Below are 13,580 nucleotides of genomic sequence, written 5' to 3' on the forward strand. Positions count from 1 at the left end.
CACTGGACTGATGTGATCTCCCCGGCGGCTGCCTTTAATCAGGCGAGCCACCGCGTTCTGTACCAGCTGCAGCTTCCGAACCATCTTCAAGGGTAACCCCACATAGAGCGCATTACAGTAGTCTAAACGAGAGGAGACCAGGGCATGTACTACCAATGGGAGCAGATGGTTGGGAAGGAAGGGGCACAGCCGCCATATCAGATGGAGTTGATACAGCGCTGTCCGGCTCACAGCTGACGCCTGAGCCTCCATGGACAGCTGGGAGTCCAAAATGACCCCCAGGCTGCGGACCTGGTCTTTCAAGGGTAGCCGTACCCATACCGAATTCTCCACCATGCCTACCCAAAACTAGTGATGTACAGAAGTCACTTACCTTTTCGAAGGGTGACATTTGCGGTGGGGGGGAGGCGCTCTGTCCCTCCCCCTGAAATTCTGTCCAGCCGGCTCTGCTCCACGGAAATTCCGTGGAGCTGCCGGCCGGGGCTGCCTGCAGCCGGACATCTGGCCGCTGGGCAGCCTGCAGGAACGCAAATGGCGGCAGCCGTAGCCGCCGCCATTTGCGTCCCTGTATTTTGCCGTGATAGGCTACGTAAATATTTACATAGCCTATCACGGCAAAAAAAAAAAAAACAGTATACGCAAATGGCGGCGGCTACAGCGGCCGCCATTTGTGTTGCCTTTTTTTTGCCGTTTTAGCCTACGTAAATATTTAAATATTGTACAAATGGCATCCCTGCGTTAGCTGTGATAGGCTACATAATTATTTACATAGCCTATCACGGCTATAATGAAGAAGCGAATGGTGGCCGCAGATGCGGCCGCCATTCGCAAGTCAGCACGGACAGCATCATGCAAGTGCTCTGTTTTGCGCGCCTTTCGTGGGGTGGGGGGGCAGGGGGCTACGTTCCGCCACGGATTTCGGGGGGGCGAATGCACTGGCATTCGGCCTCACCGAGATCCGTGGCAGAATTCTCTGACATCCCTACCAAAACAGAGAATAAACTGCTGTTTTCCTCTACTGATAACATCCCCTTTCATATATCTGACTTAATAAGTCCATTAGAATTATAACGTCATAGAATACCAACTGGGACAAAAGAAAACAGTCCCTTAGTTTTCATAGATATTTTCCCCATTCTGCATGGTGGCCTCAGATAGCCTTGTATATCCTTGGATGTTTTAGCCCCTGTTCAGATCCACATCATCACCATCATTTTCATTTCTATACTGCCTAAAAGCTGAAGCTCTCTAGCGAGTTTACAAAAATTACAAATGATAAAATACAAGCATACACAAATCATCAGGACTTTGGAATGAACCGGATCATATACGCTTATTTTGTGGTAGGATCTAGTACAAAGTTCAGCTACAGGACCACCACCCCAACCAAATCTGGCCCCTTGACAAGTGATGTCCACTGCCTTTCCCGGTTGCTACCCCCTGGGCAAAAGAGGAGCATGGAGGAAGTAGGGATGTATGGATTGTGTAAAATTCATTCCATCTGTGTTTCATGGACTATCAGGCACCTTTCATTCCATCGTCCACCCATCAGTGGAATCGGATTTTTTTTGTTTCTGAATTTGTGCAAATGCAAATTTGCACAATTTCACACATGCAATAATGCACAAATTCCCCCCAAATGCTCATTTTCACACTTTAGACTATCGGGGAAATTCACATTTTTGTCCGGGTTTGCCTTATTTTGCATATTTTTCTACAATGAAATTTGTGCAAAATTCTGGAAAGTTAGAAAACCGGTCTGGAAGTCCACAGAATCCGCCCAACAGGAAAAGCTGGTCCGCTGCAGAATCCACAGGTCGGATTCATGAAAATCCAAATTCATTCACTTCCATTGTGGGTTTCTCTGACTTCCCTAGGAGGGAAGGGTAGCTGCAGTACAGAGACTTGCCAGCAGGTTACTGTGGGGTGGATGGGTAGAGGGTATTTCCTCCCCATTTTGTTCCCAAAGTTCAGCAAAAATGAGTTACTGATCAGTGATTTAACATATGCAAGCCCTCTGAAAAGAAAAACTCAACATCAATAAAGTATATTTCAAAGTGGATTTCAGATAAGGCATGGTGAAAAATCTCTCACAAACCTGATATTGACCATAAACCAAATGGATCCCTTCAAGGATAGAGAGGAAAAGGTGCCTTGTTAAGCCATGCTGACAGCTTTTAAAGGCACATCGGACATTGTCGATGAAAGCAGGATTATCTGTAACAGAAAGCGACTGTCAGGCTGGACACTGAGCCCATAGAATCCCAGAGTAGTTCTGATTCTGAGGAAGAGGAGTCGCTCCTGGGAGAGGAGCGCGTTCCTCTTTCCCAGGGCCAACAGCTGACGGAGATTCCTCCCACCAGCATTCCTAGCTTATATAGGAGTCCTGGGAGTGACAGAGCACAGGAAGCAGACTTGATGGACGCGCGACGCCGATGCAAAGAGTGGCACCAAATGGAGGGCACAGAAAGGAGGCGTAGTGCCCGGTTGGCGCGCAAACAATGGCTGCGCCCAGAGGATCCAAGGGAAAAGGGAAGGGACTCTCCCTAGTCCTTAAGTTCAGGGGTCTGCCAGTGATTCCCTTTCAAACGGGGACCAACTGTTCCAACGTAGGGCATAGGTACTCTGCTGCTCATATCTAGTTGCTAACAGTAGAGTTGTTAAGTTATAAAAAAGGAATAAAGCTTTGAAAAGAATCCCTTTGTCTGTGTCTGGACTTGGCTAGTAGATTAGACTGAGAGAGGCCTCCAAAGAGCCCTTGACAGTGACATATTACGAAGAATGAAAGCAGCATAAAAACTGACCATGCTCAGGGCCAAACTAGACATGACAATGGCAACCACATCTGCCCCCTTCTCATATAAAATGAAGGATCTGATTCTAACATCAAAAGGTGTGCACAGGTACGAGGAGTTGAACCCCCTACCTTCCCCCTTATACATTTCTCCCACCCCAGCTGATTTCCTGTATTGGAGCCAGGCTGAAGGAGAAAGACATTGGGGCAACTGATCATGAAGATGTATTAATAATAATAATAATAATAATAATAATAATAATTTATATTCCGCCTTTTTCCCAATACTGAAACTGAAGGCAGCTTTACAACACTAAAAATGTGTATAGTTAAAACTTATAAATAGAAATATACAAAAGTTAAAAATATAATTAAATAATCAATAATATTAAAATTGTGTCAAATATCAGAATTTTTAAAAACAACAACAATATAAACAATAGTAAGTAAATAAGGCTAAGGAAGGGAGAGAATCCAACTCCCCTCACTTGAAGGCTCCCTTTGATATTAGAATCCCTTCCTCATCATATTAGAAACCAGGACCATCCTATAAAGTTGAATGGCAGCAGATGCAGGACAGACAAACCGAAGTATTTCTTCAGGCAGTGCATACATAGTTAAAACTATGGATTTCACTTCCATACAGATTGGAAGGGAATTAGACAAGTTCATGGAGGATAAAACTATCAGGGACTACCAGTCATGATGGTTACGTATTATCTCCAGGCAGTATCAGAGGCACAAGGCACCTCGGAATACCAGTCACTGGGGAACAACAGTGGGAGAAAGCCATTGCACTCATGTCCTGCTTCCCATGGGCTGCTGTGGGAAACTGGGTGGTGAACTTGATAGGTAAGATGCAGCCTGGCTCTTCTTAGGTGTTTATCGAGCCTCCCACCCCACTTTATACATTAATGAGGCAGGTATGGCTGCTGCCATCATGTCTAGCTTACTTATCAGAAACCAGTGTAGCATTAAAAGAGTGAAATGCAAAAATAATGGCTACAGAAATGTGTTTTTTTTTTAATAATAAAACAACGTTGTGAAGTCTATAAACATTAAAGAACAGAGTTTTCCTTTCCATAATAAATTGACAAAAAGACAAGATGTTGAAGAAAAAGCATATTGACATCCAGTTGGAGCCATGGTGTCCAGCAGTGACTTGTGGAGTTCTGCTGGTTGCTTATCCCAAACAGCTGGGAAAAGGTTGAGAAACCTTTTTATCTTCCCCTGGAATTAAAAAGGGAAACTTACAGTACCATCTGGAAGAAATCTTGGAAGAACAGCTGCTTCTGTGAAGAAACAGAGGGGCTGAAATCTAAGAATGGACACTGGAGTGTCATCTACTGAATGCTGTTTGGAACTCCTAAGCAATTAGGAGACACAAGGACAAATGGTTCCAAATAGTATTTCTGAATTTAAACTACCAGCAATACCTGAGGACCTGTAATTAAATCTGCTTAAGTGTTTGATTTTTGTTTCTGCAATTATACTTGCTTGTTGTGCTTTGGAAAGTGGAGGATGGCATTACCAAAGGAAAAAAGGAAAGGTCTGGGAACGCCACCTACCACCCCAATTGGTCCCTCGGCAAAGGTTTTTAGAAATGCTGGAGATGAAGAGGAGTTGCTTGCTTTGATAAAAACAGTGTTTTCTCAGCTACCAGAGAAGTCAAAGAAACTTGAAGCAATTCAGGACTCAATTACTGCCCTTCAAGGGGCTGTGGGTTTAATTACTATCTCTTTTCAAAAGACGAAAGCGAAGGTTAATGATCTTGAAGATTGGGTTGAAACAGCTATGAAAGTATCTCACAATGTTTTGTCTGCTTGAATCTCTCAACTGGAGGCCTTCACACGCAGAGCAAATCTACGTATCCTTGGTATTAAAGACGTGGCTACTGATATAGATTTGGCTGAATTTATGGATAAACTTTTGCATGAGCTATTTGCTTTACCATCTGATTTTTACTTGATACTGAGCATGCATATCATGTTCCTGGTTCAATACATGGCACTAAAGGGACTTTTGGGACTGTTATTGTTCAATTTTCATGAGTCTCCACAAAAAATTACCTTATGTGTCTGGCAAGAGAACGCAGTGAGCTCCGGTGGGGACCAGCAAATGACAAGATTATGCTCTTTCACGATACTAAAGAAATTGCTAACAGAAGAAGGCAATTTACCAAGGCAAGAAGTTTAGCAAAGCAAATTAACCTGCAATGTCATATTAAATATCCAGCTACATTTTGTACTCTTTCTGAAAGCCAGATAAAAAGATTTTTGGATCCTGATGCTGCAAAAGCATTTTTAATTCGTATTAAAACTAAATTAAGGGAACCAACTCTCTCAGCCTCCAGCATTGGAACTTAGCCATTTGTACTGTTCTTTTGAACTGTTGTTTGGGCTTTAGCTGATACAATTTCTAGGCAATATAGCAAAATAAATGCTTGCATTTTTTTTCTTTCTCCTCTTTTTTATGTTATATTGTAATAAAGTGCATATTTGTGTGTGTATGTGGGTATACACATATAAATATATCATTAGCTATGATATTACTTAAAATATACAAATGATTTGTTCCTGTTTTTATCCTTTTTTAAAACTTCTTTTTTCCCTTTTTTATTATTATTATTATTATCATCATCATTATGGGATTATGAGTACTATTCCTTGTTGGCTAAACCTTTAATGTTTATTAATACTTGTTAACTGAATGGTGATTTATGGCCAATGGAAATGGATTGTTTGCTTCTATTTCTGTGCTATAAGGCTATTTGAATATTTGGTCTGTTCTTATTAAAGTTTAATATAACTCTGTTTTTTCTTTTTTCTTTCTCTTCCTTCTTTTGCTATCCTCCCTTTTTTCTTTTTCTTAGAATACTGTAATGTTGGAAACTGAAGATTCTGATTATATTGTTGGTAGTGTTTATTTCATTTATAAAAAGAAAAAAAGAAAAGAAAAAGCATATTAACCACATAAAGGCTAAGCCCCATACCTATCAACAGCAGGAGAAGGCAGGCTTCATTGCTGTTCACAACTACCTAACTATCTGTCATTATAATGGAGGCTTGGGCAGCTTGTGGCCCTCCAGATGTTTTGGCCTACAACTCCCATCATCCCTCACCATTGGCTAGGCTGGCTAGGGCTGATCGGAGGCATAGGCCAAAACATCTGGAGGGCAACAAGTTGCCCACCTGTCCATTATAATGAGTGGGAGTGTGTATGTAGGGAAACATGTACACTGCAAGAGCTTCTGGGGAGCATGGTGCATTTCTGCATGTACTGTGTGCAGAGACGCATGGCACCCTCCGTAAGATACCTACTAGTGAAAGCTGAGCCATCCAATATCAGGAGTGAAGTGCAGGTTTTGCCTGAACCACAACACTGTTCTCAAGTAAAGTACTTTACTTTTTCCCAAAGAAATGAATGGCATACATATATATATATATATATATATATATATATATATACACACACACACACACACACACGAGAGAGAGAGGTAGGTTTGGTGTAAAGCAGCACAACAGCAAAGCAACAAGGAGGCTCTGGATTCACTGTGGATGCAGTCAGTCTTAAGGTAAAATATGTAAGACAGTAAGACTAACAACAGAGTATTCCAAAAACATATTTAAGCTAAACGTTTCGGCTTCCGCCCTCATCAGTATCAGATGAGTATTCCGCCGTTAAATGGGTATCAGGAGTGGCTACCCATTTGGAATGCCTGGAGATGAAAGTTCCTTAGGAGAGAAAACTGAAGTATGATTGGTGTAGTGCTTACAAATTTAGGCCATTTAGGCTCCATTTAGGCCATTTAGGCTCCAGATTTAGGCCATTGGGACTAAGTGTTCTCAGTCTGTAGATCCAGAAAATTTCCCTTTTGTCGAGCATGCCATTGTCTTTTCTTTGTTCTACTGGAAGCAACTGTAAATCCAAGAGACTCTGTGAAGGTGGGTTAAAATATCTTACAATAGGCTGTTCCAGTTCTTTGGTAAGAATCACAGATTTGTGGTTATGGAATTCTTGTACTTGTTCAGGCATTCCAAACTGCTACTCCTGATCTCTGTTTAATAGCACAGCTACTGATGAGGGCGGAAGCTGAAACATTTAGCTTAAAATATATTTTTAAATACTCTGTTGTTAGTCTTTCTATCTTTCATACACACACACACACACACACACAATATAGTGTGTGTGTGTGTGTGTGTGTGTGTGAGAGAGAGAGAAAGAGAGAGAGAGAGAGAGAGAGAGAGAGAGAGAGAGAGAGAGACATTTAAGGTATGAGGAATTCAGCTAGAGACATATTGGCTTGTCCAAGGTTATCAGACCCCTTTAACATGGTTGCTGCTAAAGATGGACAGATCAGTCTATTCCCAATCTGTGTCAGTTTCACATTCACAAGTCTGTTGCACATTGATCTACATTTTTTTAAAAAATGCACAAAAATTCTTATTATTCTTGAACTTATTTTTTCACCAAAAATATACCCTAAAATATGCATGTATATACATTTTAACCTAAAATGTGCATTTTATAAGCATTTTGGTATGTTTTCAGAACTGAGAATGGCGTCAACAAATCTGGACAAGTGCAAAAACTGAGGATAATGTCATACTGATCTGTAATTCATCCAAGAAATGGAAAGTGCGTTGGTTCGCTTATGAATGTGGACTGAATGAAATCCCAAAGCATCCCTACTTGCTTTCCCCTCCGGAGTTGCTCCTCATTGTTCCCAGGAATGTATAAAAACATTCACTCACTGGGCCGGGCTTGCTTGAAAGTGATGCCTAGCTCCTTCACACCCCACAGACCTATGTTCATCATCTGTAGCCTCAATTAAAAGAATCAATGCTTGCATTGCTTCCTCTGCCTGGTTGCCTGAAGGAAACTCTTTTCCAGCCCAGGTGCTTAGATAAATGGCTATTTAACGGTGACTCATGACTGTGACTCCACCTGAAATAGCTGTCAATGTATTCAAAGCTGCAGCCTGCAACTTCCACAGTAGGAGAGCATCTTCTGGGTTTAAGTGTTTGTGAAGAGCCTGGCACATCTCGTAGATTCTGAAGAAGCCAAAATATAATAGCACACAGTTATTTCCACAAACACCAGAAGCAAAGAGCATACTATCAATGCAGCATACTATCAATGCTGCAGGTGTGGGGGAAGACTATCAAAAAATTCCACAGGACTGATTCTGTCCTGTTTATAATAATGTCACATTGGTAGAAGCACATTACATATTAGTAGTGTTACATCTGATTTACATTAGTGGTGGGTGGGGTCAGAGGTTGGTTCAAGAGGTAAAGCATATTCTCTCTAGATGCCCCTCCCAAGCTCCAGTGCCCCCCCCGCCCCATCTCTCAGATGCTTAAAGCACTTCCTGTTCCTGGGCCTGTGTGTGACATTTTGCCCTGAACTAAAATGAGCTTACACTTTCCCTTGCAAAAGCTGCATTGATCTTCAACCTTCCATGACTGACTTTTTCCCTTTAGGACTTGAATGTTCATACCTCTTTCATGACCTCACAGCAGTTCAGTTACCTGTTTTTCTGGAATGACAACTCACAAGTGACAGGCAGTTAATGTTGAGGTTCTGAGGCTCAGTCCTGCTGGGGAATCCCAGACACACCAACTTGATTGGAAACGATGATTCTGAACATTGGGACCATTAAGATGAAGAGCAGATTTACTCAGCCTTACCTTTGGTCATGTAGCCACTGTTCCACCAGGATAATCAAACGCTTTGTGTATTTTTCACTAGATGATAATATTTTGAATGGCAAGTCAAAATCATTTACAATTCCATCTCGATTTCCTTCTACAATACTTCCATTTAAAAAAGTCCAAAACATGGTTTGGAGTAAGCTTTGACTGAAGATCCCTCTCTGTTTTCTATTGAAGTAAGGCAGACCTGTCAAAGGAGCTGTCTTATTAAACAAATCTAGGACGGATAGTTCAATGGCATGTTGGACTATAGGATCGTTGAGAAAGGATGGTGTGCCCAAGCGTCCTCTGCTCAAATTTGATGTTAGATCAAACAACTCCATAATGACCCCTAAAACCATTGGGATGCCACCTTGTCTTTTTGCAACAGTAAGCAATGTATCCAGGTCCTTCTCTGACATGACGTTCTTCCAGAAGACTTCGGAGAAAAGACCTGTCACAGCTTTGATGGCAGACTTGCTTTCCACATTGTTTTGCAAATAAGTAAGTAAGAAAGAAATTGCTTCCTGCATTACATCTCTTTCTTTCTTCTGGTTTGGGTTTTGAGTAAAAATCAGGCTAAAATCCATTGTTCCTATCAAGCTGTTGACTGGTGCCACAAAGTCAAGAAGATTTTCCACTAGACTGAAAGCTCCCTTGGAAGAGTTAATGGCAGTGCTGGCTACCAACTCAACAAGCTTCTCTAGCACAATGGAATAATTGGATGTACTTGTTAAAAAATCAGCAATTTCATCTACTAATACACCACTCAATTTACTCCAATTTTCAACCAATCCAGCAGCTATCATTGCCACATCAGGCCCATTCAAACTAGATTGATTAAGTGGACTCATCAAGAAAATCAAATCAAGAAAGGCGTTCCTCAAGCCAACCAATTCATTTGAATACAGCATTTCCACATCCTTCAGCAAGCTCCTCTCTTCAATAGCATTGCTAATAGCTTTTTCAAGAGCAGAATAAGCCACCTCAAGGGAATTGGGTTTGTCCAATGCATTTGAACTCAGAGATGTTTCAGAAATAGAAAACAAGTGCTTTGAAGTTTTTCTGGACAGTGTTAGGAACCTAAATACAACTTCTATTACTTTTTCCATCTGCCCAAAGTCATTGTTTTCCTCACACACAGATTTCAAAATGTCATGAATCTCTGAAAAGGACCAGTGGGTATAGTTAGCTCTACTACTCCAGAAGAGGATCTGAAGTAATCTTTCTATCGCCACCATTTTATTTTTATTTGTCAACAGTAAAGCACTGCTAATTGAGGTGAAAAATGCTGTTAAATTGGTTAAAGCCATTTCCTGAAGTCTGGGAGGAAAACTGTTCTGATCCAAAATACCCATGAAGTGTTCAATTTCAGCAGAAATTTGTTTCATAAACTGGATAGTCCTAGAATGATTCTGAGTCCACTGAATTGGATCCCAATAATTATTTGCACGAAGCAGCATGTAGTCCATAAAAGCCAACAGTTCCTCGTGGTTTCTGGTGACTTTCTTTACAGCAGAATTTCTGAACAAAACGCTAAAGAACTCTCTTGCAAAATTCAGCCCTTTGGCTCCATCAAAATGAGGCATTCCCCCTGCTGCCATGGCTGCTTCGCTTAATAAGCCATATATGTAATCTCCAAGACTTGAATCAGTGATGTTTTGTGTAACCCCCTCAGCATCTTCACTGAGGTTATCCAGCTGACTGAGATTTAGAAATGCTAAGATTTTATCCCTGGGGAATACACTGCAATAGAAATATTGGACAGAGTTTAATACCACACATGCTAATATCAATTCCAAATTTTACAAGCGACTTACTACAGGGGGGGAAAGCACAGAAAGAATGACGGATGTACTATAGTACTGGCAGACACGTTTACTCCAGAACAACCAGTCTTGGTTCACTCATCTTTGTGGCGCATCCACCTGACACCATCATCCACCCTGCTGTGTTTTGCCTCTGCTTAGTTCATCTTTTCTTAGACTGCAGGAAGTATGGCTTAAACAAAAAGAATGGAAGAGCAGCACTATCTCTGTGGGTGTAGATGCCTTTAGCACTAATCTCTCATCTTTGGGAAGAAGTGTAGTTTGTAAGTATGCAGTGCCATTTTGGGAACTTGTCTAGGAGCGATCGCCTACACTTCCTTCCCTGTCCAGGAGTGATCGCCTACAGTTCCTTCCCTGTCCAGGAGTGATCGCCTACTTCTCCTTCCCTGTCCAGGAGTGATCACCTACTTTTTTTCTTTATCAGGCACCCAGCAGGGCTCACTCCCCCTCCCAGCCCAACCATCCCCTGCTCCAAACCTGGGACTGCCAGGCTGATACCAGGGAGGAAAAACAGGGAGGGAGCTGGAGAAAACCAACCATCCTTTTTCCCTGTGCTCCAGGCAGGGCCCTTTGAATGCTGTAATTTAATTACTGAAATGTCACTTTTGCTCCCATTGCCTCTTGCAAGGCCGATTCCAGGCTTTTGAGGGCCCCTGGGCAAAACACCCACAATGGGCCCCCTCCCTCAGTGACTCTGCCTTCTCCCTGCCATTGTCACCAGCTGCTTACTGTTCCTCCTCCTCCTCTTTCTCATCATGGATCCCACTTGCTTGCTTGACCAGCAGAGAGCCAGTCAGCAAGTAGGCTGGGGCATCTGCTGTTCCTCTTTCTCACCAGCAGAGCAAGAGTTGGGTGACAAGCAAGTTGCAGTAGGGAAGAGGAGGGCCAACTCCAGGAGGTTCTTGTCAGTGAGCCCCCTGCTGGGGCATGGCCCCTTGGCAGGAGCCTGACCTTGCCTACCCTTGACACTGGCTCTGGTTTCCCAGGGCCATGCTATTAAGTGGCAGCAGCTCCCAGCAATTCTCTGGGCTTCCCTTTCCCCTCATTTAGCCTATTTCAAATAGCCAGGAAGAACTTCATTCTGCAGGTGCTACATGTTTGCTGCTTGTGATTAGGGATAAACAGATGGTACATCCGTTCAGTCTGTGTTTTGTAGATTGTCAAGCACCTTTCATTCTGCCATCCATCCATTGCCAGAATCAGATTTTTTTTTTGTTTCCGAATTTGCACAAATTCACAATTGCACATTTATGCATGTATGAAAAAGTGCAAATTCCCCAAAATGTGCATTTTCACGCCATAGCCTATGGGGGAAATGCACATTTTTGACAGTTTTTTTTTTAATAGTGTGTATTTTTCTATGATGAAATTTGCACAAAATTCGGGAAAGTTAGAAAATCAGTCCGCAGAATCTGCCTGACAGGGGAGGAGCTGGTCTGCTGCAGAATCCATGGGTAAGATTCATGAAAATTCTCTCAAAACCAAACTCATTTGCTTCCATTGAGGACTTCTCTGACATCCCTACTTGTGATTCCTAAAGAGGCAGGCAGGGAAGCAGCTCTTTCTCTCAAGCTAAGATCCTTAGAGAGGCAGTTGTCTCCCAAACATACTTGCTTTAATTGTCTCTTTGGGAAAAAAAAGGAAAGGTAAGTAAGAGGAGGGTGAATTTTACCTTCCCTGCCCACACAGCTGTGTCCTGCCCTCTCTTTCAGATGGAATATGGCTGGATGTACACACAACACACACACACACATACATGCAGAGTGCTAAGCCCTGGTAGTGTGAAAAGTCCACTGCAATTCCATGTATACTTTACAGTGGAAGAGCTATAATTCTGTAGATACTCGTTTGGAAGCACCCAGAGATGCAAACACTCCAGAGAAACCTGCCAAACTGATTGAAGCAGAGACCACGATAGAACATAGATAATGAAGCTGTAGGTGATAAACGTCATAAAATTACCTCCAATTCTCTGAAAAACTAATCATGTTTACATAGTGTTATATGTGTTCCATAGTGTGCGTGTTTACTCAGAAGCAAGCCCCACTGAGTTCAAGAGGGCTTACCTTACTCCTAGGTAAGTGTGGAAAGGATTACAGTCTCAGTCACTGACTCACACGGAGACAGACACACACCTTGGAGCAGTAAAACTAAAAGACAACTTTGAGGGGGGAAATCCGTTGTGTTTTTTTCAGCCATGCATCCTCTGTGTCATTCCGTTCGAGAAACAGGCTCACCTGCCAACCACTGATTTATCATGTACTGCCAAACATCACAATTCCATTTCATACGAAATTACTAGTTGTGAAGGACAATGAGATCAGGCTTGATTTTACTTCATTGTGAATTAGGAACACGGATAGAGATGGGAGTGCTGCTTTGGGGAAAGATTTTACTGGTCTCTGCTTTTTTTTGTAGCACTGGTCAGCAAGTAATTTTCTGGGAGAGCCTGTTGGTGAAATGATGGGTGGTTGCCAGCGCCTCAGTCTCTACCAGCTGTAGTAGCTCATCTGAAAATTCTATTGTCAGAGACATTACTTTACTTTTACTTCTGGTTTGGCAACCAGAAATGGAGGCAGGGTGGGTGAGATGGTGTTCCTCAGAGGGCAGGACTTGGTCCTGGGATCTCTGGTTACTGGGTTATATCCTATTGTGCCCATGTGCTCATAGGACTCACCACTCGCACAACGAGGCGTTGGTGCTTCTAAAAATAACCCACAATAAGCGAAAAACACTCATTTCCAGAAAAGGACAGGTCAGTGGAGCTTGCAGAAGGGAGCTCTGCTGATTTGTCCAAGTCAAGAAATGAGCATTTCTGCTTGTTTTCAGGGTTCCTTTTAGAAATGCCAAAGCCCCACCACACAATGGAACTAGTGGAGACAGAGCTGCCCACTGATCCCTAGTTAATAGGTTGCAGCTACGTCTCACTCTTTCCCTCACTCTTCCAAAAGATCTGCCCCACAGTTCTTTCACTGGGCTTGGGGTCAGGTTAGCAACATCCCTAAGATGGCAGGGGGGTAGGGCACACAAGTCTCTAGTCAAAGGCACTTCCTTTCTTCTGCAGCTCACTTCCTGGCTTTCTGTTCTGACCACGAACTACAGTTCCAAGCACAATTCCCTGAATCTGGTGGCAGATCTTCTCCATCTCTCCAAACTAGGATGTGCCACTTGGCTGCAAGCCCAGCAATATTTCTCTCTCTTCCACATACTCCTCACAGCCAGGAAACTGGATACTGGGAGAGTGAGTTTTGCCTCATA

The 13,580-nt window shown here is 42.6% G+C and overlaps 1 protein-coding gene across 1 annotated transcript in view; it reads right to left on the reverse strand.

Moving 5' to 3' along the window:
* Positions 1 to 7,715: 7,715 nt before the first annotated feature.
* LOC146344595 (ATP-binding cassette sub-family A member 13-like) overlaps positions 7,716 to 13,580 on the reverse strand; it is a 74,954-nt gene continuing 69,089 nt past the window's right edge. Inside the window, exons 16-18 of the mRNA XM_084859803.1 lie at positions 13,000 to 13,026; positions 8,491 to 10,239; positions 7,716 to 7,851 (exon numbers count right to left, since the gene is read on the reverse strand). Of these exons, the coding sequence (XP_084715929.1) occupies positions 7,716 to 7,851; positions 8,491 to 10,239; positions 13,000 to 13,026 (1,912 nt within the window). The remainder of the gene's footprint in view (positions 7,852 to 8,490; positions 10,240 to 12,999; positions 13,027 to 13,580) is intronic.

Source organism: Heloderma suspectum, chromosome 5 (genome assembly GCF_057233095.1).
Source record: "Heloderma suspectum isolate Gila_16-S chromosome 5, 16-S_ref, whole genome shotgun sequence".
Classification (NCBI taxonomy): Eukaryota; Metazoa; Chordata; class Lepidosauria; order Squamata; family Helodermatidae; genus Heloderma; species Heloderma suspectum.